The sequence below is a fragment of the Orcinus orca genome, chromosome 16 (assembly GCF_937001465.1).
Source record: "Orcinus orca chromosome 16, mOrcOrc1.1, whole genome shotgun sequence".
In the NCBI taxonomy this organism is placed as follows: domain Eukaryota; kingdom Metazoa; phylum Chordata; class Mammalia; order Artiodactyla; family Delphinidae; genus Orcinus; species Orcinus orca.
This window is the reverse complement of record NC_064574.1, coordinates 24518424-24546313: the sequence shown is the minus strand read 5'-3', so window position 1 is coordinate 24546313 and position 27890 is coordinate 24518424. Positions and strand designations below refer to the sequence as shown.

The following is a 27890-nucleotide window of genomic DNA, read 5'->3' as shown; positions in this document are numbered from 1 at the left end:
CTCCCCCTGGAACAATGGTGGGGGGCTGAGTGCAGGCTGAGGTCCCCAAATAACACATTCAGAATGGCCGGAAGAAGCTGCCCTTTAATGGGTTGGCACAGACAACAGAGCTCTCAGCCAGAAGCCATAGGACCTGTGGCAGGTTTTTGCAGTAACTATAGATTCAGGAGATGGGCACAGGTGAAGGGCTGGGCGTCCAGCCACTGAGTCCAGGTGAGCTCTCTGCCACGGCCCTGCCAGCATCCAGGACAGACTGGGTGGGGCGTGGAGACGGAGCCAAAGTCCAGAGCCAGGAGCCCATGAAGAGTATGGAAGGCGACTCAGGTGAGGCTAGAGAGAGAAGGAGCATTGTCAGTAGGTGCTTCAACAGAGCACAGCTCACCCTCCACTCTCAAAGTGCTTGCCTCCACCCTTACCCCAGGACCTCTGTTCCAGCTCAGCCCCGAAGAGCCACACACAGAGGCCCCTCCAGATTCCACTGCTCCCACAAGTCACAAATCCAGTCTAGCACTCTCAGTGCTTAAAAACTAAAAGTAACTCCTCCACTCGGGTGGGTGAACTCAATAACTTATTCAAATCGTTGTTGATCATAAATCAGAGCCTCACAGGTCAAGCCCAACAGACATTAGACAAGGGAACAAGGTGGCTCAGAGAGGGTAAGGGACACGTCCAGGCCCCAAATCCTCTAGTGGCAGGGCTGCGGCCAGAACATTCTTCCTGGAGGTGATAATCATGTGCACGATTATAAACATGAAGTATGTATTTCTTTTTTACGGCTGCCCCTCACGGCTTGTGGGATCTTAGCTCCCCAAACAGGGACTGAACACAGGCCCTTGGCAGTGAAAGCACCAAGTCCTAACCACCGGACCACCAGGGAAATTCCCTTAAGTACATATTTCTTCTTTGTTTTTCTTTTGTTATCTGAAGTTTTTATTTCTCTTTAAAGTACTAAAAAAGTTGGATTCTATCTTAGTTTTCCTAGGATTGGCTTTTCCTCATAAAATCTTAAGTAGAAGAAATGAAAGAACTTTGGGGAAGTTGAGGTACATATTTCTAATCCCCGACCTGACACCTTCCTTGTGAGGTCTCATGGGCACCTCAAACTCAAACAGGTTCAAAACCAAAGGAGGCTAATGAGTTTTGTCTCTTCTTTTCCAACACCCATGTCTTTATCTTAACTGCAATGCTGACCAGGGCTGCTGACTGCAGGCAGCTCTACCTGGCAGTTTATGAAGTTTCACCATTAAATACAACATTTGCTGTAGTTTAGTAGGTAACAATTATCAGGTTACAGAAATTTCTTTCTGTTCTTAGGTTGCTAAGAAGTTTTTTGTGTTTTGTTCTTTAATTAAATGGTTAATTGTGGAAGTACTGTTTTCTTTATGAGGTTCAATGTTCCAAAAGGGGAGGAAGGGTATATTCTATTCATCACCCCATCACTACTGTCTGGCACATAGTAGGTGCTCCAAAAAAAGTTGTTGAACAAATAACAAAACCACTGGTACCACTTTCCTATTCAGACCCTTTCAACTGCTCTCCAGTGCTGACAGCAGAGTTTGTCAGTGTGGTCTCCAAACTGCCCTCATCAGAATCACCTAGGAAAGATTATTAAAACCACCACACATGGTTGGGTCCCACGCCAAACTGAGCGAATCAGTATCTGAGGGGTGAAGGCAAGAAACTACGTTAACAAGTATCCGAACATAAACCAAAGGTCAAAACACCTACAGTTAAAACTTCTTGACATGGGCATTCAGAGTCCTCAACACTGGGAATAAAACCTTTCCCCTTCACACCTTCCACACTTCCCCATCCCTGGTTCTGTCTGAAGTGCTTCCCCACCCTATCTTCGCATTTTCAATTACCTACTCATTTCCCTGAAGCCCAGACTAAATGATCTGTGCTCCCCAAAACCTTCCTGGATTCCAGAAAGTATATCACAGGAGCTTCCAAAACCACAGAAGGCACCTTTTACTTCTTCTTTGAAGGTAGCTAACTTATCTATGGCCACTACATCTTCTCTCCCCTGCTACAATCTAAGTCCCTCTCAGAGGCAGGATGTAGCACTAAGCTGCCGGACTATCCCACATGGGGTCTTGTCCATAGGGTTCAATGAACATCAAGCAATTGAATGAATGAAGGAGGGAAAATGAAGGGAAATTCTGCCCCTGCTAAGTAGGGAGTCTGCTACTGGACACCTGCTCTACTTTGGGGTTTCTATCCTCATAAAGACTCCTGTGCTAGCTGGGTATGGTGTGCCTTGAGAAGGATCCTAAATGGGGGGGTGGGGGGGAGGCACTAAATATCCAGCACCTGCTGCTCTTCCAAAGGAAGAGATTCTAGAGCCTAACACCCCAGAACCTTCCAGGGTTAGGGCCCAAGAACCCACTCTTGTTTTAAACCCACAAAGTTCAGATGATGGTGATTCTGATGCATTCCCCATACCCCCGAGTCCCTTAGGCACCTGGGTCTCCTCAGTTCCTAAAAGCAGCCTTCCCTCCTTCCTTCAATTAAAAAGCTCTTTCCTGTCTCAGGCTACTGGCTGGGGACACTGACACACAGGCAAATACAAACTGCAAAAGAATGTGGTCAGTGATAAAATAAAAGACAGACTACAGAAGGGATATACTGAGCCAGCGTCTTCAAAGACGGCAGTGGGCAGATACTCAGGAAAGGCTTGTGGACTGTACTGTGCTTGCTCAGCAGTGTGCAGATGTGGCCTCACACGCAAGGAGAACCTACCAGTATGAATACAGCGTGGCTCCCATTACAGGTGGCATCTCCCTCCCCTCCCCTCCCCTCCCCTCCCCTCCAAAGAAGAGAGGCCCAGATACCTGTCAATGAGGGAATCCCGCATGCTGGTAGCAATGGTGCTAGGCTGGGCTTCATTCAGCTTGAAAACACTCTCCACCACTGACAGCTCTGTGCTGGTCGTGTCCAGGCCACAGAAGGCACACCAGTCGTTCACTACCATCCCAGCGGCGACCACCTCGCTGCCTCGGTTCACAGTGCCCGCCTGCCAAGGGACGGCTCAGTGTGGATCATGGCACCAACAGCCAAAGTCATGAGGACTCTCCCCAAACCCTTCTCCCTGACCCTCAGCCCAAACCCAAACTGTGACAGGTAATAATCTAGATTCCCGAATACTGGGCAAAGGGATCTGCTCCAGCAGGAGACAGAGCTCAGAGAATAGACTGCTTACCACAAGGGGGACCTGAAGGAGAGAGGACAGCTCATCCTGGTCTTCAATTGAAGTCTTGGGATGCACCAGCCCTCCCTGATTGCTGAAGACACAGTAGCTTCCTACCAGCACCTGGTCAGCTATTGTCTGTCTGAAGACTTCCACCTTTAGCACATCAGCCAGGATTTCTTCTGTTTCCTGTCAGCCAAAGGTACTGTGCTCAGCGCCCAGAACAAGCAGATCAAAGAACCCAGGGCCTCCACACCAGACCCACCCAGGGCACGACTCCCTAAGCTCACTCCTCTGCTATGTAGCTGCATATGGAAGCTTCACCCAGAAAAAGGAGGGAATACAGCTTGGAGCAGAGTCTAGACCAGCTATGGAGCCCCTAATATCCATGCATGCCCTGAAAAGCCAGAGGCTGGTCTCCACATTACCCTCCTTTCCTCTAACCCACAGGCAAGAGTTCACCTGTCAATCTTCTCTCCTAGCCCTGGCTTCAAGACCAGATGGGTCAATCTCCCTGATTCTGAAGGACTAATACACTCCCTAGCTTCTTTCTGACACTGATCACACCATGGAAGGCCTCTCTTCACTATTCCAACCAATGTCTGAACTGCAGGAGCCCAGGTATAAAGAGAAACCACAAGAGATACCCCTAATTCCTGTCTGATGGGCAAGAATGGTGGCTAACCGCTGACTCGGCTAATATCCTGTGACTCCTGGGCCGCCTCACCCTGTCCAGGTCTGGGTGGACTAAGGCCACGTAGTCATTGCAGGTGGTGACATTGCCCAGGGCCGAGAGCCGCTCCTCCACCCGCCGGATCTGCACTGAGTCTGGGAGGCAGTTGCGAATGTGTTGCAGCTCCTGGTCGGTGGTGTTGCTGGGCACCAGGAGACCATGCCTGTTCCCTGGGGAGACCCAAATTAGGGAAGGTGGGACAAGGATGGACCATGAATACACAAGATGCCTGCTGAGCCCTGGGGGCTGGGGATACAATCCAGCCCAATTAGCTTCCCCAGCAAAGCTTTAGACCCAGACCCCAGTCCTCCAAACCACTGATCCATACAACACCCGGGGGACCAGGAGTCCCACTGGGCAGCCCAGAGATGACCTAGGAGTTTGTCCCAACACATCCTGCCCAATTCGCCATCATCAGCCAGGAGGAACCAGGACTAACAGGAAGCGCTCTTGGGCATTAGTTGTATTTTAAGAAACTGAAGTAACACTCCACACCTACCAGAATGGCTAAATTTTTTAAAAGAATGTCAATACCAAGTGTTGGCAAAGATATATGGAGCAACCAATAGGAGTATAAACTGGGCAACCACTTCAGATAATTATGTGGCATCATCTACTACATTGAATACCCAGCCATTCCTCTCCTAGGTATTATATATCCAATAGAAATACATACATTTGTTCACTAAGAAACATAGCAGCAATACTCATAACAGACCAAACTGAAAACTACCCAAATACCCACTATCAAGAGAATGAATGAATACACCGTGGTATACCTACACAAAACACAGTACACGGCAACATGAATGAACCACAATTATCTTGTGACAACGACTAAACCTCTGCCTAACTCTGCAAGATCACAACTCTGAACTTCTCAACTATAAGTTTCTCCCATCATAAAAAAAAAACCCACCAAAGATCAGGTTAAGATCTCCCTTGTTACCTAAGAACTAGCTTCAAGTCCAAAGGTCATGGTTAGGGATAAGAATGTTTGGCCTGAATAAGAAAATACTCAAGAGTCCAAAATCATCAGGCTTATGAATAAAAATAAAGGAACAAACTCCTATTTGAGCAAAACTAGAAAGAAGGGGAGGCAGTAAAGGCAGACAGATCCAGCTCAAAGAAAAGACAAATGGCCAGAGTCAACCGTGCTGAGGGCTATAGGGGCACATGGTAAAGGGAACTGAAGATTAAAATGGGTAACTGAACAGTACACCCCAGAATCTTAGCTTGTCATTATTATTATTTTTTTTTTTTTTTGGTGGTACACAGGCCTCTCACTGTTGTGGCCTCTCCCGTTGCGGAGCACAGGCTCTGGACGCACAGGCTCAGCGGCCATGGCTCACGGGCCCAGCCGCTCCGCGGCATGTGGGATCTTCCCGGGCCGGGGTACGAACCCGTGTCCCCTGCATCGGCAGGCGGACTCTCAACCACTGCGCCACCAGGGAAGCCCAGCTTGTCATTTTTTAGAGGCAGAAACAGACGCTCCGAAAGTGGAAGCAATTTGCCCAGAGTCAGTGGCCGGGGAGAGATGACAATCCAATCTTCCCTCACACCAGGTGTGGAACTGGGCGAGTCACTTGGGTTCTTTGAGTCTCAGCTTCCTCATCAGTCAAATTAGGCCAATAATTCCGACCTCCCAGGGTCTTCGTGAACAAGGACTGAAACAAGGGTAAAAGTGAAAGCCCTTAATGTTATTTGTGATTACAATGATCCAGAAGCCTTTGCCAGAGGTTGTCCCTGATCTGTTGACACTTAGGGTCCAGCACAGGCCTGAGAGATTCTGTAGTCCCTGGAAATAATGGATGAAAGCCCAGGAATCGCTGGGTCACCCGGGGTCCCTTCTAGGGGTATAATTAAAGGCGCTGGGAGGCTCCATTTCCTCCCTCGGCGACTTCCAGCGTGCTTACCCACACACATGCGCCCGATGATGCGGCAGCCGGCGATGGAGGCGTGCACCACAGGGATGGTATCAGCAAGCTCACCCTCGAACACACTGTAGGGACAAGGACTCGGTGGTCACGGGGCTGGGGGGCCTGAACCCTCCCTCTGCCCGAGCCCCAGACTCCCAAGTACTCCTCCCAGCCACCCACCCACACACTGCCCACGGGCCCCGGGCTCCCGCCGCACCTGTAGAAGTTCTCCGACCCTCCGATGGCCACCAGGCAGTAGGTGTTGGTAAGTTTAGCAAAGCAGCCGATCTCACAGTTGTTCTCGAACGACGCTCGGACCGCCATGAGGCCTAGGGGCTGCGGGACAGGGAGCTCAGGGCCAGCGGATCCTCTCCCGGGACAGGGTGCTGCGGCTTCGACCCTGGGTCCGGGTCCGGGTCCCGCGGCCTCCGCGCCTCAGGCCCCGCCGCGACCCCGCCCCTCTCGGCCCCCAGCCCTCGGGGCCCGCCCACCTAGCCCCTCCAAACACGACAGCCCCGAATCCTTCGGCCGCCAACCCTCACGACCCAGGGCGTCCGGAGCTAACCCTGCCGGTGTCTCGCCACAACCGCTCACCACGTAAACGAAACCTCCGCACGCGCAAGAGGCCTCCTCGGCCCTCGGTAGGTTTCCGTTTCCGCCTCCTCCCTGGGAGACTTCCGAGAGAACGCGGCGCACGCTGCCACGCGACCACTCTAGCGCCAGCCTCTGGGAGCACTCTATGGCTGCAAGTGGTCCTGTCTCTACCCCGCCTGGCCCCGCCTCCAGCAGGCTCGCATTCATTCATTTATTCATTCAGTCAGGAGCTTTGTAGGAGATAATATCGACCCAGACCTGTGCTGGTTGGATGTGAGGCATCAGAATGGAGGAGCCAGGGATGTTTCGCAGAAGATGGGTTGATGATGGAGTTATATCTTAGTTCCCCCACCAGGCATCGAACCCGCGCCTCCTGCATTGGAAGCGGGAAGTCTTAACCACTGGACCGTCAGGGAAGTCCCAGACGGAGTTATACCTTGAAGTAAAGCCCGAGGAGGAAGAGCAGGTGTGGGAGAGGTGAGGGACAGAGTGAGGTGTCGGACAGATGCCCAGGCCGGATCTGGAGCCCAGGGGAGACTGAAGGGCTGAGATGTGGAGCTGAAGCCTGGGGTGGATGAAGTCACCCACGGAGAAGGTGTCCATCACGGAGAAGTAAGACCACGACAGAGGCTGGAGAAGGAGGCGCGGCCAGAGGATGAAAGGAAACCATGCTGAAGAAGGTATTGGAGAGGAGAGGATGGACGAAGCCGGGTGTCAGGGAGGGTCCAGAGTGGGCAAGGGTGTAGGGGCTGATGGGCAACCACTTTCTGCCTCCCTCCCCCACCCCCGACCCCGCCCCGCCCGCAGATGGTGGCAGTCAAGAGACCTGCTCTGGTGGACGGATGAACTTGGCCCCCATTTTGTACAAAAGCCCCAGGGTCTCGCAGAATGTCACTCTCAGCGAGGACAGAGGGAAGCTTGGAGCCCCTTTCCTCCCCACCCCCCAGCCCTCCTGCAGCCGTCCACTCTCCTTCAAGGACCTCTCCATAGTTTGCCTGAATGGTGCCCTTCCCCTATCCCCAACCTGCAGTTTCATAACTCTGCCTTCTCCAGGATACACCAGGCTGCTGCTGGGTCATAGCATGTCTGCTTTTATTGATTTGTATCACGTATACTGTCCCAGGCAGGTCGCAAGCTCAGGAAAAGGACCTACATCTGACAGAGCCTATACTTCTAGGGACACTCAGCAAAATGAGGCTGGTATGTGTGTGTGTGTGTATCCACGTCCTCTCCATCCTCCCAGATTCATCTCAGACCCACTCATTCAGTCCTCTCCATGGTCTCTCTTCAGCTGGTTCCCTCTACCAGGAATTCCTCTAACCCTCGCCTCCATCTATCCAAGTCCTTCCCACCCTTCAAGGCTTGGCTCAAAGGCTGCCTCCTCTAAGAAACTTTTCTCACCACTCCATCATCACCACCATTTGCTGGCCTTCATTCTCTACCACCTTCTGTCACTGGTTAGCCTTTAATTAGATACACCAGTCGTTTATGCATTGAATCCTTGTCTCCCAGGGACTGAGTCTGATTCATTTCTCAACCCTATGGCGTGTCCAGCACAGGACTGGGTACACAGCTTAGGTACAAAAAGATACTGGTTGGTGCATGCATGCCTCTGTGTGTGTGTGTGTGTGTGTGTGTGTGTGTGTGTGTGTGTGGTTGTGTGCATATTTATGGTCTGTGGATCCTAAGGGGTCTACGGTGTGCACCGAATGTAACCATTCATTTACCCAAATGACATTTATTGAGTACCTATAACTAGAATCCTGAGTGTTTTGGTTTATCACATGGACTGCATCTGTGGGTGTAGTTTGTGGGTGTGAAACCTGTCAGTGTGCAGTGTATATTGTGCAGGCATTTGGAGCATCTCTGTTATTATGTGGATTTTGTGTGCATGGGGACATGGGAACTGTTGATATTTTGTGTCCTGTCTGTGCAAAAACACGATCTTAAGAAATTAAGAGTCAGAGACACAGATTTGAGCCCCTGTCACTTACTCGGACCTGATTCCAAGCAAGTCATCAAACTCGCTGGGTCCCAGCTTCTAAATTTATATTATAGGGAAGATAATATCTATGATCCTAGAACTGTACACCTACTAGAGCTCTATCTCGTAGGGTATTGTGAGGATGAAGGATGAGAAGTAACTGGTGAGAAGGGCTCAGCACAGTGACAAACGGCAGGTGCCCAGTAACCGTGGGTTCCATTTCCCCACATGTGTGCATGTACGTGTGTGAGCAAGAATCCCAAGCCCAAGGAGTGTCTAACCTGGGCCTCTAGACTCCCTCTCCTCCCTATAAGGCCCCTGCTCGAGCTCCCACCCCAGAGTCTGGGACCTGAGCCAATCTAGAGTCACAGTGGATGGAGGACGGACATGTCCTTTCTGGGAGCAGGACTACAACTGAAAGCGGCTTTGGAGCAGCTTGGACTTGGACTTGTTGTACTGAATAATGAGGTCCAGTTTGCTGTGGCCCAGGGTCAGCCATTTCTCATCCCCAGACAGGCCACTGCTACTGCCATTGCGCTGGCCACCTGTGGGGCCCCTGGGGAGGCCAGGCTCAGGTCCCTGCCTGGTGCCCTGTAACTGATGATACTTGGTGATGAGGTCCAGCTGGCTGTGGCCCAGAGTCAGCCGCTTCTCATCCCCAGAGTCCACTCCAGGCTTTCTTCCAGGGCTCGGTCTGGGGAGATCATTAGACCCAGGCCCCTCACCCCGGAATGGGCCAAACTTCATGATGAGGTCCAGCTGGCTGTGTCCCAGGGTCTGCCGTTGTTCTTCTTTACCCTGCTTGCCAGGCCTGGCCAAGGAGTTGGCTTCAGGGGGCACTCTGGAGCCCCCAGCCTTGGGGGACTGTACCTGGAGGTCCAGTTGGCCATGGCTGTGGTTTGGGGACAGCCTCTTGTCCTCTGGGGTCCGATTGCCAGGCCTGGGGGAACCTGACTCAGGGGGACCCCTGGCATCCTGGGCCTGGGGCAGGAGATCCAGCTGGTTGTATCTCTGATTTGAGGCCAACCTCCTGTCCTCTGGGGCCTGCTCACTAGGCCAAAGGGAGCCTGAGATGGGGGTCACCCCAGAATCAGGGCCCCCTGCTTCTCGTGCCCTGGGGAAGGGGACGAGGAGATCCAGCTGGCCATGGCTCTGACTCAGAGACACCTTATTCTCCTCCACTGCCTCCAGGGCTGTGCCGGGTACCCAGCGGCCTCGTGGGGGGCTAGGCTCCTGGCTTCCTGTGACCCCATTCTCTGGGAGCCGGGACAGAGCTGAGACGCCCCGGGGAAAGGAGAGGAGGGGGCGAGGGTGAGCAAGCAGAGGTGACCCCCCTCCCAGGGTCACAGGGCTGGTGCTATTGGGGTTGAGGGCAGGGGAGGACTGGGACCAGGGGGACGCCCCCAGCTTGCTCAGGTTGGCCCTGTAGGGCCCAAACAGGGGGCCGTGGTTAGGGTCTGAGAGCTGGCACTGCAGGGAGGGCTGGCCATCGGCCTCACAGCGGGCAGGGCCCGGGGAGGAGGACCCCATAGCCATGTCACTGCAGCCGCCGCCTCTTGGCTGAGCTGGGTAGGAGGAGTGACCCATGCGAGGTGAGCACTTGATGCTGCTGAGGCTGGTGCTGGAGCACGACAAGGACGTGGTGCTGGGGATGCTGGGCCCGAAGGACCGGGCCACTGGGGGAGGGCACGGCACCCTGGGAGACAGGGGATCTTCACCTCCGCAGAAGCCCTCCACGGGCCGGGACTCGGCATAAAGACAGCGGAACTCCCGGTCAAAGTCTTCCACGATGCGGCCCCTCAGCTGCAGCACCATGCTCGTGTGGGCCTGGCTGCAAAGCCAGGTGAAGCTGGGGGCAGAGGGTCAGGGTCAGGAGGCAAAGTGCAGGACCTTGGGGCCAGGCAGGAGTCACAAACAGGGGAGCAAGATAAAACCACCAGCACCCCTAGGGCCCAAGTGAGGGGCAGAGCTCTGACTCCAGAGTCTGTTCTAGCCCTGGCTCAGCTTAGTGGACTTCGGCATGTGGTTTCACATCTCAGCCTCAACTTCCCCATCTGTAAAATGGACCAAGGGCCAGGTTCCCTGAAGTCCCTCCAATTCCGAGGTGCAAGAGTTATTTTCTATGCCAAGGGCATTAAAGTAGTCCTTCCACAGAGTGAGCTCCTCCAGGGCCCAGCCCAGGGCTGTCTTGCTCCCCACACTGGCCCCTGGGCCCTGCACCATGCCTGCCACATGGCGGCTGCTCAGTTCATGGTGGAAGCGATGGATGAAGAAAGGAAAGTTCAAAGCTGCCAGGTCCCAGGCACCCTCGCAAGCCGGTGGCTCAGCCCCAGGCACCCTCCCCGCCATCCACTTGCTCACCTGTAGCTGCCTGCCACCACCTGCTCACCGTCAATGATGGCGAACTTCTCCAGGGCCTGCCCCGTGAAGCGGCGGCCTGCCTTGCTGCAGTATGTGTTCCCACACATGCTCCGCACACGCATGTTCTGGGCCAAGGAGGGAGGGAGGTTGGGAATCACCTTTAGAGGACAGGGCTCAAGCCATGTCTAAATCCCCTGGGGTCTCTGACCCAAAATAGCTATAGGAGAGCCCGGCCTCCCACTCCCATTGACCCCCCATGCTCACGAACCACCCGACTGACTCTCCTGCCCTCCCTGACTCCACACCCCAGTCCCTGCCCCCGTCCCTTGCTGACCCGTAGGTGCCCTCCATTGAGGTCCATCTTGTAGCACATCTCCAGGAAGTGCCTCAGGTGTTCCTCGGCCAGAAGCAGGTAGACGGGGACACCACGCCAGCCCGAGGCCTCCATGAGGTCACACAGAAGCTCCATGTCGGTGAAGATGTCCATTACCACAGCCACCACCTGGTGGGGGTTGGGGGGGGGGAGCTCAGCCCTGCCCGGGGCACTGCCGAGGCCAGGGATAGAGGCTAGATCCCCGGAGACAGCACTGGACTGAAAAGCAGGAGGCCAGAGCCCATGAGAACACCTGAACTGGGAGGGCTTTTAGTGGTGACCCAGCCTGGGGGTTCCTGACTTGGAAGCTGGGGGGTTTCACTGTCTTGAAGCCCAGAAGGCTGTTTGAAAGTTTTTGTGTGCATTTTTCTAAGGACGGTTTGTTTATCTGTCATCTGATTCTCAAAGAGGTCTGTGGATCAGCTGTACCAGTCTAAAGGTCTACTCTACAGATGGGAAGACTGAGGCCCAGAGGGGGAAAGAGTCAGAAGCAAAACCCAGACCCCACTTCCCAGGCTAGCACCTCACACTCCCCCCACTAGCTCAAGCTGTAGCTCTGGCTGGCTGTCTGAGGCTCCCTTCTCACGGATCAGAGCTGCAGGCCAGTTACTGGGGTCTTCAGTGCCCTTTGCTAGACCCACCTGTTTCCCTGAGAAGCTGCAGAGATCTGCTGTGACCTCTTACAACTGGGACCAAGTTTTCTGCTCGGTGGAGAGGCGGGGCTTGCAATATCTGCCAAGAGAACCTCCTCTCCCAGTCCAGGCTGAGAGGCAGGAGGTGCGGAGCAAAGCACTCCAGCTCTGGAGCCAGACAGAGCTGGGTTCGAACCTGCACTCTGCTACTTCCTAGTGCTATGACCTTAGACGAATTCCTTCACCCCTGGGAGCCTCAACTTCCTCATCTGCTAAATGGAGATAGTGATAGCTACCTCTCAAGAGTTATGGGGAATTTAATGTGAAAATACTCAACACACAACAGAAGCTCAGTAAATGTTCCTCTCCTGCTGCCTCCTTAACAAACAAAGCCATTGGGCCACAGGGGGAGGAAGCACTTCCCAAGATCACTCTGAGAGTCAGTGACAGCCCAGAGTGGAAGCTTGGCTCCTGACCCAGAGGTGGAGGGTCTAGACGGGAGGATGAGAAACCAAAGCATTGAGGGATGCCCTAGTCCATGGCACAGGCCTGGCCACAGGTGAGGGGAACAGGACAAGCAAGAAAGATCAAAGGGCAGGGGTGATGACAGCAGCCATCTCACTAATAACCCCATTCCCTGTGCCAGTCGGGACTGGCCCTCCCCTGCCTGGGACATAGGTAGACTTGCCAGGGAGGCTCTGGAGGTACCAGCAGGATGCCAGCATCCTGGCTCCTAACATCTGCAGCAGGTACCCTCAGGGCTGCTCCCCTAGCAAGAGCACTGAGTCTAAGCCACCCCAAACTCTGCCTAGGGTCATCTGATCCATCTCCCTGCCTCCTGAGTCAGAGGCCAGGCCTCCAGGAGTGAGGCTGTGCTAGTCTGTAGCTGAAGGCTTCCCAGGTACCAACACCCCACCTGCTCTGCCGCTTCCCTTTCTCCTGAGCCCTGCTCCCCATCCTTGAGCCCAGCAGCTTCCGCTCCTCTTTCCTTTGGGTGCAGAGCTAAAAGCCCAGCCCTCAAGGCCATGCTGAGGCCCAGGCACCAGTGCCCCTTCCCCTGCTTCAGGCCAGTGGAGATACAGTGCACAAAGTGAGGTGCGGTTGGGACCATTTGTCAGGAGGCAGGGCTGTGCCTGGGGCCCGGGGCCTGAGTCTAGAGCCCTTTCCCTCTCCCTGAGCCCCGGGTTCCATTTCACCAACTGACTGGAACTCCTGAGTAAGTCCCAGTCCCTTTCTGGCCTCAGTTTCCTCCTCTGTAACTCAAGGGGGTGGCTCAGATGCTCACCAAGGTTGGGGTTCTTAGTTTGGGGATCACAGACCTTTTCGAGAATCTGATGAAGGCCATAGGCCCTCTCCCCCAAAAGAGAGAGGATCCCCCTCTGCAATGAACACCACTTTGCACGCGTTTTCAGGGTGTTTGTGGAGTCCCTGAGACCCATCCCCTGTTCTAAGCGTGTTCATAATGTCCTCGAGTGCCAAGAGGTTACCAAGGTAAATAAAACACGCCCACACTCTAGGAGCTTGTGATGTGATAGGGGGCAGAGGTTCTCATCCCAGTGCTGCCCCCAAGCTGCTGTGTGGCCACACTTCCCCTCCCTGGGCCTCAGTTTCCACATCTGTGAAATGAATGTCTGAAGAGACGAGGCCCTTACCGTGCGGGCCTGGCTGAAGAGGAAATGCAGAAGGTCCTTGATGCTCTTGGCTTTGTTCCGCTGGAAGTGGATCACAGCCTGCGTGGGCCTGAAGCCCGTGGCCCGTGGCACCTCGGGCCAGCCCAAGTCCAGGTCCGGGGGGTCTATGTCGGAGGCCAGGGGGAAGTAAGTGCCGGAGGTGACTTCGGAGAGCAGGCTGAGGGGGTCAGGCCCGGCAGCCCCTGGCCCCACGGCCTCGCCTAGCTCAGAGCCCCCGCGCGCATGGCTGGTCATGTAGTCCACATCCAGAGGGCTCAGGAAGGGCAGCTCCCGCTCCTCGGAGAGGACCCGCAGGTAGGCAGCCTCTCCCCGCTCCAGGAGGGCATCGGCCGCCAGCCGGGCTGCCTCGCTGTGCTGGAGCACCCGCGATGAGCTCTCCCGCCACCGCTGCTGCTTCAGCTCCTCCACCCGGCACCGCAGGGGCCCCGCCATGCCCTGAGCTCCCAGCGCCTCCGAACACGCCTGCCCACCGGCTACCCTCACCCTCCAGCAGGCTCCATGGCCTGCACCCCGGGCTGGCCGCAGCAGGAGGAAGATACCAGCAGAAACTGCCTCCCACCCGCCTGCCCTTTGTCAGAGCCACGCTCCACCCCGTTGCCCCCGGCCGCCTCGGGAACCTGTTGGGTCAGCCTCACATGTCCGCCTGCTGTTGGGACTCGCCCGCCCGCCGCCTGGGGAAAGGGAAGGTCCTTACTCAGCACACACTCCCTCCGCCACCGCAGCGTCACCTGCTGCATCCCCACCAGGCTCCCAGCAAGTTTCCTCCAAACCCTGCCCTTCCGGAGTCCCAGTGAAAAATGCTGTCCCACCCCTGAAAAATTCTGTTCCGGATGTCTGCGTTTCCACCACCCTCAGCTCTGGGGAAGCTCTTGACCTGGTGGCGCCAGACCCCAGCCTTTCTCCCCTCCTCGGGGGCTGAGTATTAAATGGTTAGTGAGAAAGTTGGTTGAGAGGATCGGGGGACACACTGCATGGTCCGGAGGCAAACAGCAGGCCAGTTTCCGTTCTCTGCCCCCATCAAGGGCCTTAGTCCCGGAGTCCTCAGGAGCAGGGTGAGGCTTTGCGCTGGAGAAGGGGGCTCAGCAGATGGCAGCTAGCTGGGAAGGCAGGCCGGGCAGAAGTGGTCACAAGGGTGCCAGCCCCACCTTTCTGTGGAGGGACGAGGTCCCATGAGGGTGGCCGGGACAGCAGAAGACCTAATGCCATGTCTCAACGACCCTGTTTAGTACTGGCTGCACTTGCTTTAACTGATCTGTGATCATGTCCAGATCAGACACAGGTTCCTCTATGCCCACAAAGCTTCACTTGGGGCCCAATGCATGCACAGCGGGGCTGGTGCTGGCGAGGGGATTTAGGGGCTCCCTGCGTCAAGCTGGGCCCTGGGACTAAAGACGAATGGGGCTTTGTCTCTGAGGATCCTAGAGGGGCCAAGGAGGGGCAGGGGCAGAGATCAGAGCCCCGGGTACTCTAAGGAGGCCCTTCCCTGGGCGTGGGGAGGCTGCGTGAGGGGCAGGGGGAGGAGTAAGTGGAGCCAGTCTGTGGGAGGGTAACAAGCCACGGGGGTAGCCGAGGTGTCAGGGCCTTATCTCTGGATTTGTTTAGGGGGAGAACAGAGCCATATCTGGGTCAGAGAAGCACTCCTGGGAGGGGAGGAGTCATGTTTCTGTGTTGCTGAGTTCCTGTGTTTATCCCTCAGTGTGTATATGTCTACCTGACAGTACATATTTTTGGATCTTTTAAAAAATTATTTTTAATTAACATAAAGTTTACCATCTTAACCATTTTTAACTGTGCAGTTCAGTGGTATTAAGTACACTCATATTGCTGTGCAACCGTCACCACCATCCATCCCCAGAACTTTTTCATCTTTCCCAACTGAAACTCTGTACCTATGAAAGGCTAAGTACCCTCCTCACCCCCTGATAGCCACCACTGTACTTTCTGGGTGTGAATTTGACTACTCTGGGTACCTCATGTAAGTGGAATCATACAGTCTTTGTCTTTTTTGTGACTGGCATATTTCACCTAGCATACAGGTTCACTCATGTTGAAGCATGTGACAGGATTTCCCTCCTTTTTAAGGCTGAATAATATTCCATTGTGTGTACATACCACATTGTTTATCCATTCACTCACTGATAGTCACCTGGATTGTTTCCACCTTTTGGCTATTGTGAATAATACTGCCTGAACATGGGTGTACAAAGTTGGCTCTGTATTTTTTAATATTTCCGTCCATGCCCACATTTGTATTAGATTCCATTTTTTTAAGTAAAAAAAACACTGAATATTGACAATTTCACGTGGCTCAACTCAGCATAGACAGGAACACCTCAGAGATATTACGGGTTCAGTTCCAGACCACCGCAATAAAGCAAATATTGATATCTCAGTAAAGTGAATCACACAATTTTTTTGGTTTCCCAGTGCATACAGAAGTTACGTTTACACTATACTATAGTCTATTAAGTGTGCAATAGAACTATGTCTAAAAAAACAATGTACATACCATAATGAAAAAATACTTTATTGCTAAAAAATGCTAGCCATCATCTGAGAACTCAGGGTTGCTACAAACCTTCAGTTGGTAAAAAAAAAAAAAAAAAAAAAAAATGCAGTATCTGCAAAGCACTGTATAGTGAAGTACAATAAAATGAGGTATGCCTGTACACTATACCTATGCATTACTATATACCTGGGCACGTGTGTACATTACATACTGTCTATTTGTGACGTTTGTGTGTCTGCTTGGCTGTCTTCAAGTATCTAGCTGCACATCAGTGTATATTTACCTGCATGTGCATCTGTGTATGTTCTCGTGTATGTGTCTGGGTGCATATCTGTGTGCATGAATGTCTGCGCGGCAGGGGTGGTCTTTGACCCTAACATTGGACTGTGGTACTAAGTGTCTGTACAAGGGAGCTCAGCTGAGAGGGGCAAGGATGGGAAGACTGAGTTGAAAAGGGCTCCAAGGGATCCCGGATACCCTGATAATAAAAGCGTATAAATCAAATGAAATCCCCCAGGGCTGCAGGACTGTCCACCCGTCCTATGGGCTGAGTGGGTAAAGGGCAATGGGAGGGCAGACAAGTATATCCTAGCCTTGGGGCTGAGTCTAGGGGTGGGGACCCAGGGTAACGAGAGCCATACAGATAGCTAAGCCCAGACCCTGGATGCAGTGGGTCGGGCACAGCCCCCTTAATAACTGTTATTAAGAGGAAGAAAATTATTTTCCTGTCCAGGGGGTGTGTCAGGCGCCTGCCTGGCATCATTCTGCTATCCTAGGGGCCATTTAGCCTTGTCTGTTCTTTCTTAGAAGCTGAGTGGCACCTGGGCAGGTGAATGACGTGTGGGGCTGGTGGGAGCAGAGGCTGGGCTGCAGCCCTTCAGTTGCAGGCTGCTCTGATGCCAACACTGCCACACACCTTTACTGTGGCACCTCTGGGTCAGGGGAGACAGGATTCCTGGGAGGAGCAGCCAGGGCTAGTAGGGGCGCCAGAGTGTGCCTAAATCCCTTGAATGAAGGCAAAGTGACCTAAGAGCCTGACACAGGCACAAGTCGTGAGGATTCCCAGAGACTGGCTCGAGCTGGGTATTAAAGGATGAGACAGATTTTGAGACGTGCAGGGTGGAGGGCTGGGCGTTCCAGGCTGGAGGACTAGAGGGGCGGGGGCCTGCCTCCTGAAGGTGTTGCAAGCAGCAGTGCAGGGAAAGGGCTGCCGGAAAGGCCATCTGGAGCCACACCCTGAAGAGGGCCTTGCTGAGGCCCAGAGGTTGGCAAGACCGTCGAGCGGTATTTTAGGATAACTTAGGAAGCAGGCCCCCGGGGGCAGGGTGGCCCAAAGCAGGAGTCCCAGAAACAGCCCAGATGGTGTGGTTGGCTGTTCTTGAGCGCCACACAGGCCTTCAGGAGGCCACACTGGCTCTGGAACTTAATGGGTGAGCCAAACAATCACAACCCTGAGTCACGGTGGCGTAATCTGTAAAATGGGACCAACACCATCTCCTTCACCAGGTGGTTGTGAGGAACGAGTGGACTACTCTGTGTCAAGTGCCTGACTGAGAGGACGAGGAGCTCAGTACATGCTGAATTTAGAGCTTCTCCAGCCATGAAGGGGCGGGGGCTCGGTGAAGGCCTGACAGCAAACGAAGCAGCACCACGGAAGCTCCTTCGGGTCCGTCTCCGGCCTCTTCCAGACCAAAGGCCAGCCCTGAAGGGGAACATGGCCCTGGGCCATGTCAGTGGAGTGTGGCTCTGAGACTTGGCCTCTCATCCCAGCTCACAGGAGTCAAGGTCCTCTCTCCACTCTGCATACACAGACGAGCACTGGGCAAGTACGATCACAAGGAATAAGGATTTTGGCATTCTGCTTTGGAACGGTGACTGTGTCTGGGTCTACACGGTAATGATGGGGTCTCACCCTTTCCCCCACCTCCTTCCCTCCACCCCCTCTACCCATCCGTCCACCGTATTCCATCCCACAGTGGGAGACCTGTCCCCACTCCCCATGTTTCCATAAGGGGAGAGAATTCCCACTCCACTCTCCTGGAGGGGAAGGGTGAGAGGACCACTCCCTAAATCCTCACAGGCTTCATCCTCCCCAGAGGAAGGGAATGGCTTGGCTACATTCTCCAATCCGCTTTATCACAAATACTGGTAAAGCCCCCATTTTGATGTCCATGTGTCTGTCTCTTATTTTTCAGTTCATTCTGGACTTGGGAGGGGAAGAAGACATATTAGCCATTGATCTCTTAAGCCCCCAACATTATTGATCCAGCCACGTCTCCCTCCCCATCCCCTCTCCCTCTGCACATTCAGTCCACCCAACATATATCTAATGCTTACTGTAGGCCAGCACTGTGGTCCCAAAGATGAGTAAGACTTAGTCTGTGCCCTGGAGGAACTCAGTTTAGTGGGGAAGGCAGACTCAGAAATAATTATAAGCCACAGAATAAGCTGAGGTATAAACCAGTTGCTTGGGGTTTAGAGCTCATGAGTCATTCTGGAAGCTTAGAGGAACCATGTTCCACCCTCCACCCCCAATTAGAGTACAGCCCTGTTGTAGGCTCTTTCTCAGATGGTGACTGGGAGGTGAAGGAACTGTTTCTGGCCACGGGGAGAGAGAAAAAGAGGGGAGAAGCAAGCCAGCACAGGCCAGTGATTCTGGTTCCCGACTGTGAAGACTTGAGTGAGCCTCTCAAGGCTTCGGCCTCCCATCTGTAGAGCAAGAGGCTGGAGGTCTCCAAGTCCCTTCTAGTGCTCACATTGTGTTCTATCACTTTTTGACGTTACGGGTCAGTGCTTGAAGATTCCCTTCCCGGAAATCCCCGGCCAGGATCTCCAGGACCTTTTCTCGCCTCATCAGAGGGATGGAGGCCCTTGACCTGGGCAGGGTCTGGGCCCTTGGGCTCAGCAGCGTGGCTTGAGGGAAGTCCCCTGGAAGCCACAGAAAACTTGTGAGGGGTGGTTATCACCAGGGCGGAGTGGGGGGTAGAAGATCATGGTCAGGGGCCTGAGGTCTGGCCTATCCTCCCTAAGGCCAAGTCCATGGTGTCAGTGGTCAGGGCACAGTGGGATGCAGTGGGAGAAGGCTGAAGGGGGCAGAACCAGGGTAGCAAGTAAAGGGCTGCTCCCAAGGGAAGAGTTCACTTTGGGACTGTCGGGTTCTTGGCCCACAAACTGCCCACTCCCCTTCCTTCCCCACCTCACCCCAAGCGCTGATAAACTCTAGGTTCCCCGGGCATGGAGACCAGTGTGAGCTCCCTTCCCTCTGGGCCCTCACCTCAGAAATCACTTGCCCCCAACCTGTCCTCCAATCTCTGGTCTCAGGAAAGGCTTCCCTCCTCCCCTCCAAAGCCAGGCCCTTGTTCTCCAGACCAGGCTTCCACTTCCAGAGGGATCTAACCCTAATTCCTCACGATTGAGAGACGCTTCCTACTCCACTCATTGTTTTACACTTAATCAGACTCCTCCGCACCCCCATGCACATCTTCAGTTCTTTCCTGTGCTGAAAACACCTGCTCTCCTATCTCCTGCCCGATTCTTCTCCGTTTCTTCTCATCTAGGCACCTCCCAAGATACCACAACTGTTGCCATAACCTGCTCTCAAAAGTCTTGTTCTTGGGGCTTCCCTGGTGGCGCAGTGGTTGAGAGTCCGCCGGCCGATGCAGGGTACACGGGTTCGTGGACCGGTCCGGGAGGATCCCACTTGCCGCGGAGCGGCTGGGCCCGTGAGCCATGGCGGCTGAGCCTGCGCGTCCGGAGCCTGTGCTCCGCAACGGGAGAGGCACAACAGTGAGAGGCCCACGTACCGCAAAAAAAAAAAAAAAAACAAAACCTCTTGTTCTTGGAAGAATCTAAAGCCCTTAAGCTCCACCCACTTACCCCGGTCCTATGCTCTGCAGCACACAGCCTTAAGAGCCTCCTCCTCCTGGAAGGCTCCACCCACCGCCCACGCCTGACTTTTTGATTCTGCCTCCTACGCTGGTTCCTAATCTCTTCCTACCCCGTCCCCACCCTCCCCCGGTGGATGCTTTCTCCCACGCCCACCCCACTCCCTTTTCTACCCTCCACATTTCGTCTCTGGGAACTCATCCAGTTTCATGACTTCAGGTGTCCCTTCTATACCCAAGACAGGGCCAAAGTCCTTGGCCCCGAGGTCATCATCATCCCCCAAGGTCCAGGCCTGCCCTATACCCTTGCCCTCCCTGATTCATCTTCCGTCAGACCAGCTCCCCATAGACACAACCAACATGCACCAAAGAGGTGGGGTGGGGCTTGAAGACATGAGACTGGTCAGCTTCGCTATGTAAGTGGTTTCTTGCACCGGTAAGTGGTTTCTCCTCAGTGGACCTGCTTCCCTAGTGCATCATGGGGGCAATAATCCCTGCCCCATCTCATAGGATAATGTAATTAGCACCCGAAAAAAACCACAATGCAAAGAAGATTCTTCTTTTCACGCTCCTGTCTTCTGCTAGACATCACCATCTCCCTGCTTCCAGGAGAGCCCTGAACAGCTTTCTTCAGGCTTCAGGTTCAGTGAGGCATCCAGTCCTGACGATTTTATCCCCTGCAATGCCTCTGGGGTTTGAACTTCCTCTGAATTTCTACAATCGCTCCCAGGCCTTCAAGCCTAGATGGCTAGAATCCTTCCTGACTGCACCCATCCACCCTGCACGCCGCTGTGCACCTGCACTCCCATCAGGTCACAGTCCCTGCCACATGCAGCGTTACCCAGGCTTCCCTGAGCCGTGGCCCCATCTGGATCTCGGCAACCTTTTCTTCCCTGGCAACCGACTCAGCTGCTCCACTCGAGTCTGAAGTTTCCTGCTCCGTGCCGCGGATCCTCACTTCCTATTTTTCTTTCCACCTACCTAAACCTTGCCCATCCTTTATGTTCCAACTCCTCGAAGGCTTTTCTGAACCTTGAACCTGAACTCCCTTGTTCTGACTTTTCCTGTTAGTATGTGTATGCACCCACAGAAGCCCACATGGCTGGAATACTGCTTTAGTTTTCCTTTTACTTTTTTTGTGTGTGTGTGGTACGCGGGCCTCTCACTGTTGTGGCCTCTCCCGTTGCAGAGCACAGGCTCCGGACGCGCAGGCTCAGCGGCCACGGCTCACGGGCCCAGCCGCTCCGTGGCATGTGGGATCTTCCCGGACCGGGGCACGAACCCGTGTCCCCTGCATCGGCAGGCGGACTCTCAACCATTGTGCCACCAGGGAAGCCCCTCCTTTTACTTTTTAATGTAGCACAACTGACCCTTTCCCCATCTAGTACTCCTTTTCTAGAACTAAAAGCATTGGACTTGGGTGTCAGAACCGCCTGAGTCCGCATGCAAGGTAAATCTGGGCTTCCCTGAGCTTCAGTCCCCCTCAGCAGTAACAAGAACTTATTAATAACACTTACCTCACAGAACTGTCACTGAGGATTAAATGAGATACTAACTGAAAACGCCAAGCAGCATCTGGCGCAGAACAGAAACACAAAAAACACTGGCTGAAGTGTAGCCTGGGCTTTAATCTCAGCTTGATGTAAGAAAGCAATACTTGCAATTTTTAAAATTTTAGGCAAATCTGAAATCTTAGGGGTACTGTTCACAACATTGTTCAGTGTTTCTCATTTTAAGACCCTATAAGGAAAACATTTGTTTCTTCTGATGAATAAGTATAATTCCTTTCATGTGACAATGGGAAGTACATAACCTTCAGCCTGTCTCATTTCTGCCTTTGGCTTCCAGGGAGCTCAGAGCAAGGTTTTATACTCAGTTGCAGATTTCCTCACTGACCTGTGGGAAGCAGTGTGGGGTGGGGAGAGAGCAAGGGCTCCAGGGATGAAGATGAGGGCTGGGCACTCTAGGCCCCTTCTTACCCTGGTTCATCTTCCAGGCCTCTCTGAGCTGTAGTCCCGTCTCGTCTCTTGTGTAAAGGGGATAAGAATCAGAAGAACAATACCTGTTTTACAAAACTGCTGCGAGACAATGCACACCTGAGATCACACTTTATAAATTGCTGAAAAAGTCACGTGAAAGTTGGTTATTAGCGGGCTAGGTTTTCTAACCTACCAATACTTGCATCTTATCTCCTTTTTTTTTTTTTTTTTTGCGGTACGCGGGCCTCTCACTGTTGTGGCCTCTCCCGTTGCGGAGCACAGGCTCCCGACGCGCAGGCTCAGCAGCCATGGCTCACGGGCCCAGCTACTCCGCGGCATGTGGGATCCTCCCGGACTGGGGCGTGAACCCGCGTCCCCTGCATCAGCAGGCAGACTCTCAACCACTGCGCCACCAGGGAAGCCCTTATCTCTTAAACTGTGTTTCAATTGTTTTGCAGTTTTTACACCTGTGTCTCTTAATTTGCTGTGATCCTTTCTGGACATATACAGAGTACAAATAAAGTACAAAATTATTCCTAGAGAGCAATCTCCCTGAGAGCAAAGAAAACATGTCTTTCACTTGTTCTGTATAATAACAATTTGCAATAGAAAAACGTTTAGCTAGAGCAAGAACATCTGGCTTTCCTTCCTATTCGAAGGCCAAAGGAGGTACTTCGTACTGAATTATTAAAATAAGCTGAACTGTAGTACAGACTGAGAGAATGGTCCAGAAAGGGGCTTTTTGTTGGGCTTGTATAGATAATGATTGGTGATTTAGTCATTCATTCCTTCTTTCATTGATCAAAGCTTACACTGATGCCTACTAAGGTCCAGCCATGCTGCTGGACGCTGGAGAAACAAAGGCGACTGATCCAAACACCAATGCCCACTCTGAAGGTGCTCACAGTGCAGGATGGAGAGTGGGTATGTAAAAAATAGTTCCTCTGGAGAACACTGCCTGGGGTGAACAGGAGAGGGTGGTATTAGGGGACGTGTGTAATTTCTTTAGTCAGAAGAGCGGACAGGATTCCAGGCAGAGAAAACATACAGGGTAGTCTCCTCAGGTAACCCCAAGTGGTTCAGTTGCTCAGAAAAGAAATGGGTTAGAGACTCAAAAAGACAAACAAGGATCAAACTAAGAAAAGCCTTGCAGCTTCCAAGGAGCCTGGATTTTATTTTGGGGGGGCGGGTGTAGTCAGTGAAAGATGCCTACGGGCAGGAAGTGAGGGCTTCGGGACATCACAGACATGACAGATCGACTGGCTCTTTGAAACATGGCTGCGTGTCATAAGTTGCAGTGTTTGGTGATTACTCTTCTTATGGAGACAGGACTTGGCTCTGCAGGTGGGGGCTGTCTGCTGCTGGAGGTATTCATATAGGGCCCGTATGAACATAGGCAACTGGGATGTTGAGAAACGGCGTCAAGTTCTGGACCAGGGCTGGACTAAATGACCGCTAACGGTCCTTCCAATCTGAGATGCCATGATTCTAAAGCAAGCCCGGTAGCTGAACTGGTGCTGCAGGCTGGGATCTGTGGCTGGGGAGCTGCCCTGGGCAGCAAATGGGTTAAGGCTCAAATAACTTTTATATATAAATTAATGTGTAGAGTTGAGAGCCAAATCTGTTCCATTAATTTTTCCATCCATTCCAGGAGCAGTTAGGTACACACTGTAAAGTTTATTTTGGTGCATGGTATACTTCACTCCATTAAAAATAAATTAATCAGCAAATTCCTGCCTGGCCCAGCTCTGGTTTATGTAAATAGTGCCCAGCTGTAATGAGTTACAAGGTGTTATTATCTCACACACACAGGAGGCTTCACTCTAGAGCTCCTTGTGCAACAAAAGCATCTTAAATAAACTCAGAGAAGGTGGTTTGATTTGTAATGTTTTCACAGAAGTGAGATATACCTCACCCTTATAGAGTTTCTTTATATGACTCATTTTATAGCAAGTTAAATGAAGGAAGTTTGATGGGGGGAGGGGCAATATGGTTCTCCGCCCCCTTTCTTCAATTTAAAGAAAATTCCCCCAGAGATGACCCACACTCAGAGGGAGGAGGGGACTGGTCCTCAAGTGCCCAGACCAAGGTGGCTCTGCAGCACATGCTCCTCGAGTTGGGAAGGGGGTGGAAGGCTGGGCACGGGGCTGGGTCCTCGGGCGGAGCAACGAAGCCAGGAAGAGTGTGTTCTCCTCTTCTCCCCTTCTCCCCAGTACCTCGTATAAGGGGGAGCCAAGAGAGGAAAAGGCAGCATGTTCCTCACCCAGTTCAATGGGAGTGTGTGTGACAAAGGGACCTTCCTCTTGAGGCCTCTTTCCAAATGACTCAGGATGTGACAAGCCCCCTGGCCATAGAGGCCTCCTGGGTCCCCAAGGTCGTGGCCTGGAAGGCTGTACCTTGGCCAGAACAGTGACATCTCCATGAGCTGGAAGCAGAAGCAGCAGCAGAGACCCCCCTGAGCCTCTCCGCCTCCCTGTCTCTAACTGAGCTGGGCAGTGCTCCTCAGCTCGTGGCATCCACCATCCCAGGTAAGTTTCTAAAAGACCCAGGAATAAAGAGCCATGGCAGAGAGAAGTCTCTGTTTCTTTTAATGGCCAACTCAACCCCACAGCTCAACGCCGGAGGACAGAGCGTGGTTACCCGTCTCGACTCAGAAGCATTACAAACTGCTCCTAGGCCACAGTGGGCCCTTGGGGGGGGAGGGGGTGTCCCCTTTCTAACCTACCCCCATTCCCTTCTGTGGCCTTTGGGAAAAGCTGTCAATCGCATGTTTCCTAGAGGGGACCTGGGGAGTGTGGGCAGGGGAGCTCTTTCTCAGGGCTTCTCTTGAGGGAGAGGACACCTTAGAAGGGCTAAGGGTTCTCCCAGCACCGTACCCCACCCAATCAGACTCCTGGGCGTACTAAGAGGAAAATCAACACAAATGGGGCCAGGTATTTGACAGATGCTTTTCAAAGGTCAGTTCAGGCCACTTCCTGGGCCAAACAGCCACCTCTCTTCTGGCAGTTCCTCAGAGCTAGTTGGCCAGCTGTTTGGAGGGACCAGCCCATCAAAGACCCTCGTCGTTGTAAGTTGGGGAATGGGGCTTCAGGATGCTCTGAGGATTCTTCTCCACTAGAGGGCGCCAGCTCACCTCCCCTGTCAGAAGCAGATCCTCACCGTTCATGGAGTCCAGGTACTGTATCTGCAATCAGAAGAACAGGAAACAGGAAAGGGACAAGGGCAGGATGGACGTGAGATGGCACAAGGAACCAGCCTCCCAAAGGAGAGAACGGGGCGGGGGCACGAGGGGCTACTGACCATCCCAGCTCCCAAGCCTGAGGCGGGTGGGGGCGGGGGGGCACGGGTAGTGGTCTCTGATCTCCCGGATTATTTCATTTAAGGGGGTTCGAAGAAACAAGTCACTAAGGAAGCTTTCTCAGGCTTTAGGGAATTCCCCATTGTGCCTCTGAATGGACAAATGTCTGACACACAAGCCCTGACTTTGTGGACCAGAACTGTGTGTCTGATTGCCCATTCAGGGTAGCGATGTTACCCAAGGTGAGCCAATTCCCTTCTCTGAGATTTAAGTTCCCTTGTCTGAGAAAGGGGCCCATAATAGTAACGTGTACCTCACAGGATGAAGGACACTGCTAGTCACTGGAACTTAAAAAAAAAATGTGTAGGCTTCTACTGTCCTCTAGTGGGCCCTGACCCCATGGTTAGTGGGCCCCAGCTTCACCCCTCTAGGATGACTGAGGGAGTTTATCCCCCTGAACAATGCGGAGAGGGGACACCTGTGATGGAGAACAGGAGCAGCGCAGGGAGGTGTGGTCGGGCAGTTTTGCAAGAGGCAGGTGCTCTAACAAGTGGCAAGTCTTAGGCGATAAAGGCCACCTCTGGGAGGATTCCCAGGCTCCTGCTGGTAAGGAGATGAATAAGGACAAATGCTTTCAAGTGCACAGGCAAACTCTAGGGTGAGAGCTGGATCAGAGCAGGAGTCAGCACTGGATTCAGAAAGATGAGGCTCCATTTGAGGGTAAGAAGGCAACTGGGGGGAAAGGAGAGGTGGCAGGAGTCCAAAGTCCTCATCTTAGGCCTTGCATCGACTCCCTCTTCCAAGAATTCCTTCACTTCCGCTGCTTTGTTTTTAGGCTGCAGACCCTCACACTCACCCCCAGTCTCTTACACACACCTCAGGTCTGGATTTCCACATGTCTCCAGTGCAAGGAGGTCAACTGACCTGTTATCTCATCTAAAAGCCACTCCTCTTTCCAATTACTCCATTTCTGTCCTTAATGCCACCACTATGCCCATCTCCTGGGTTGAAAATCTCAGCATGATCTCTGACTGGGCCTCAGGCCATCTACCAGACCAACTGGCATCATGGCCCAGGACTAGCCTCCTGGCCTTCCCCGATCCACTCGCTCAGACTTAGTCCCTCCTTTCTTTAGCCTTTCATAGACTCTGCTCCTGCCTGTATACATTGCAGACTGACTTACTCCAGGGTTAGCCTTGTGCCTGACTGGCTTCCTTGCCAAATCATGAGCTGGATCCTTGAGGGCAGGACTGGGTCTTACTAATTTCTGCTTTCTCAACAGAGAGGCTGGTAGAATAGGTGCTCAAAAGGTTTGCTGACAGAACTGGGTCCCCATCAGAGCTCGCTGCTTCCCTAAGAGCTCCATCACTGTTTTCCTAGTGCCTGCCTCTCACTGGGGCAATCTGGGCCTTCTTATTGGTGTGGCAGCCCCTTCCTTCAGGGCCTTCAGAGAGGTCCCAGCTGTGCCCTTGTTGTGGCCCCTGGCACAAGCCCACCGCGGCAGATGGAAAAGTTGGGCTGGTCTCTCAGAAAACACAGCATTTGCTCTGCCAGTTGCTACTCCTGTCTGAGGGCGAGTCGAGTCAACAGTGTGAGTCTCAGAATTCTCTGTGGGTGGGGTCCTCTGGCCACAGTGCCTTCTTCCCGGATCTGGCAGATTTGAAGAACGGTCAAACAGCAGTCCTGGCTTCTGGGGTTCTCTACCCTCTGAAGAGCCTTAGTATGTAGTTTTCCAGTAATCAACCAGCTGGGCCTGCTGGCCCTGTCTTCTCCTTGGAGCCAGAGCCTGGTCTTCCCTCTCCTGGCCGTTGGAGGCTTGAAGGCCGTGACACAGGTGAATAAGAGAATAACTGTGAGGTGAGGCCCCTTTGGCTCCAGGGGCCAGGCCCGTGAAGCAAAGGTGTGACTCATGGGACAGCCTGAGCTGATGAGCGGTCTGGAGCAGCTGAGGCCTCTAGTGGCTGCATGAATCACCCAGCTGGGGGCTCTAGACCAGCTGCACAGCCTGACTCACTGGGAGACCCTGGGAAAGCCTACATGTGCCTCTTCCCTGCCACTCAGCTCTCCCTCATCTATAATGTATGGATTTCCCATCAGTACAGGATCCGGGGGCAGAGAGCACAGGAGTGAATTCTTCCTGGGCTCGAGGAAAACTATGTAGTTAAGCAGTCCTCACCCTGGAGCTTTCTCTTAGAAGCTTTCGTGTCAGGGAGCCCTGGGCAGCCAGAGGGGTGAGGAATGAAGCAGGGGAACTCTGCTTGATGACAGATAGCACCCAGTGGGAAGAGGCTTACAGGATGTTGTGGAATGCTGCCTGGAGCCCAATCCTGTTGGAAGCCAGGAGCTGGAAACATGAATCCTGGGGCTCAGAGTGGGTACCTAAGGGGAGCTTTACTGCACCCCATGCTGCTATCTTACAGGAGGACTGTGTGTGCCCAGGATCAGTACGGCACTGTGCACACAGCAGACAGTCGAACGTGCAGTGAATGAGAGGCAACAGGTTTATAAAAGCAGCAGACTTCTCGGTGCCCTTTATTCTTCTATTCCTACTCCCTGACCCCTGACCTGGCTCATGGCTGGATCCACAGAAGGTGTTCTTGATCGGTGCCCACTGCTGACATGATCTGGTCAGAATTCCCTCAGACTGGACTCTGGGAACTCAACCTCTCATGATCCTCTGAAAGTCCAACATCCACAGACCTCAGGAAGGACCTGTTGTCCAGGAGGCTCTGGAGGGGAGGGG

The 27890-nt window shown here is 53.3% G+C and overlaps 3 protein-coding genes and 1 long non-coding RNA gene across 9 annotated transcripts in view; 1 reads left to right on the top strand and 3 right to left on the bottom strand.

The window, feature by feature from the left end:
* Positions 1-66: 66 nt before the first annotated feature.
* EIF6 (eukaryotic translation initiation factor 6) lies at positions 67-7163 on the bottom strand. Of its 4 annotated transcripts, none has more exons than XM_049698911.1 (7): positions 6695-7163; positions 6060-6178; positions 5840-5925; positions 3918-4093; positions 3203-3379; positions 2835-3016; positions 67-330 (listed from the first exon to the last, which is right to left on the bottom strand). In XM_049698911.1, the coding sequence occupies exons 1-7, from the start codon at positions 6716-6718 to the stop codon at positions 321-323; spliced, it is 774 nt and encodes a 257-aa protein (XP_049554868.1). In that variant the 5' UTR covers positions 6719-7163; the 3' UTR covers positions 67-320. The 4 variants fall into 4 exon arrangements, with proteins under 4 accessions (XP_049554868.1, XP_012389568.2, XP_049554869.1 ...); XM_012534114.3 differs by lacking the exon at positions 6695-7163 and adding an exon at positions 6437-6663; XM_049698912.1 differs by lacking the exon at positions 6695-7163 and adding an exon at positions 6408-6566.
* A 343-nt stretch (positions 7164-7506) lies between these two features.
* On the bottom strand, positions 7507-14055 carry FAM83C (family with sequence similarity 83 member C). Its single transcript, XM_049698895.1, has 4 exons — positions 13439-14055; positions 11116-11283; positions 10782-10906; positions 7507-10269 (listed from the first exon to the last, which is right to left on the bottom strand). The coding sequence occupies exons 1-4, from the start codon at positions 13907-13909 to the stop codon at positions 8829-8831; spliced, it is 2205 nt and encodes a 734-aa protein (XP_049554852.1). The 5' UTR covers positions 13910-14055; the 3' UTR covers positions 7507-8828.
* Positions 14056-14204: 149 nt separating this feature from the next.
* Positions 14205-18156, top strand: LOC117202461 (uncharacterized). Its single transcript, XR_004484813.2, has 2 exons — positions 14205-14529; positions 17493-18156. It is a non-coding gene; the product is annotated as an uncharacterized LOC117202461 (long non-coding RNA).
* Positions 18157-22979: 4823 nt separating this feature from the next.
* LOC101284834 (ubiquinol-cytochrome-c reductase complex assembly factor 1) overlaps positions 22980-27890 on the bottom strand; it is a 95945-nt gene continuing 91034 nt past the window's right edge. For all 3 annotated transcript variants that reach the window (XM_004272769.3, XM_004272770.3, XM_049698913.1), the window contains one exon: positions 22980-25033. In XM_004272769.3, the coding sequence (XP_004272817.1) occupies positions 24899-25033 (135 nt within the window). In that variant the 3' untranslated portion in view covers positions 22980-24898. The remainder of the gene's footprint in view (positions 25034-27890) is intronic.

What these genes read in the sequence shown, in the direction of transcription:
- FAM83C (XM_049698895.1), bottom strand. Translation starts at nt 13,909, where the DNA reads ATGGCGGGGCCCCTGCGGTGCCGGGTGGAGGAGCTGAAGCAGCAGCGG. An exon ending in TCTTCAGCCAGGCCCGCACG is followed by an intron (nt 11,284 to 13,438) that starts GTAAGGGCCTCG and finishes AACCCCCACCAG; the next exon opens with GTGGTGGCTGTGGTAATGGA. An exon ending in TCAATGGAGGGCACCTACGG is followed by an intron (nt 10,907 to 11,115) that starts GTCAGCAAGGGA and finishes TCCTTGGCCCAG; the next exon opens with AACATGCGTGTGCGGAGCAT.
- EIF6 (XM_012534114.3), bottom strand. Translation starts at nt 6,643, where the DNA reads ATGAATGCGAGCCTGCTGGAGGCGGGGCCAGGCGGGGTAGAGACAGGA. An exon ending in GCGGAGGTTTCGTTTACGTG is followed by an intron (nt 6,179 to 6,436) that starts GTGAGCGGTTGT and finishes CCTGTCCCGCAG; the next exon opens with CCCCTAGGCCTCATGGCGGT. An exon ending in TCCTTCAGGTCCCCCTTGTG is followed by an intron (nt 3,017 to 3,202) that starts GTAAGCAGTCTA and finishes GTCCCTTGGCAG; the next exon opens with GCGGGCACTGTGAACCGAGG.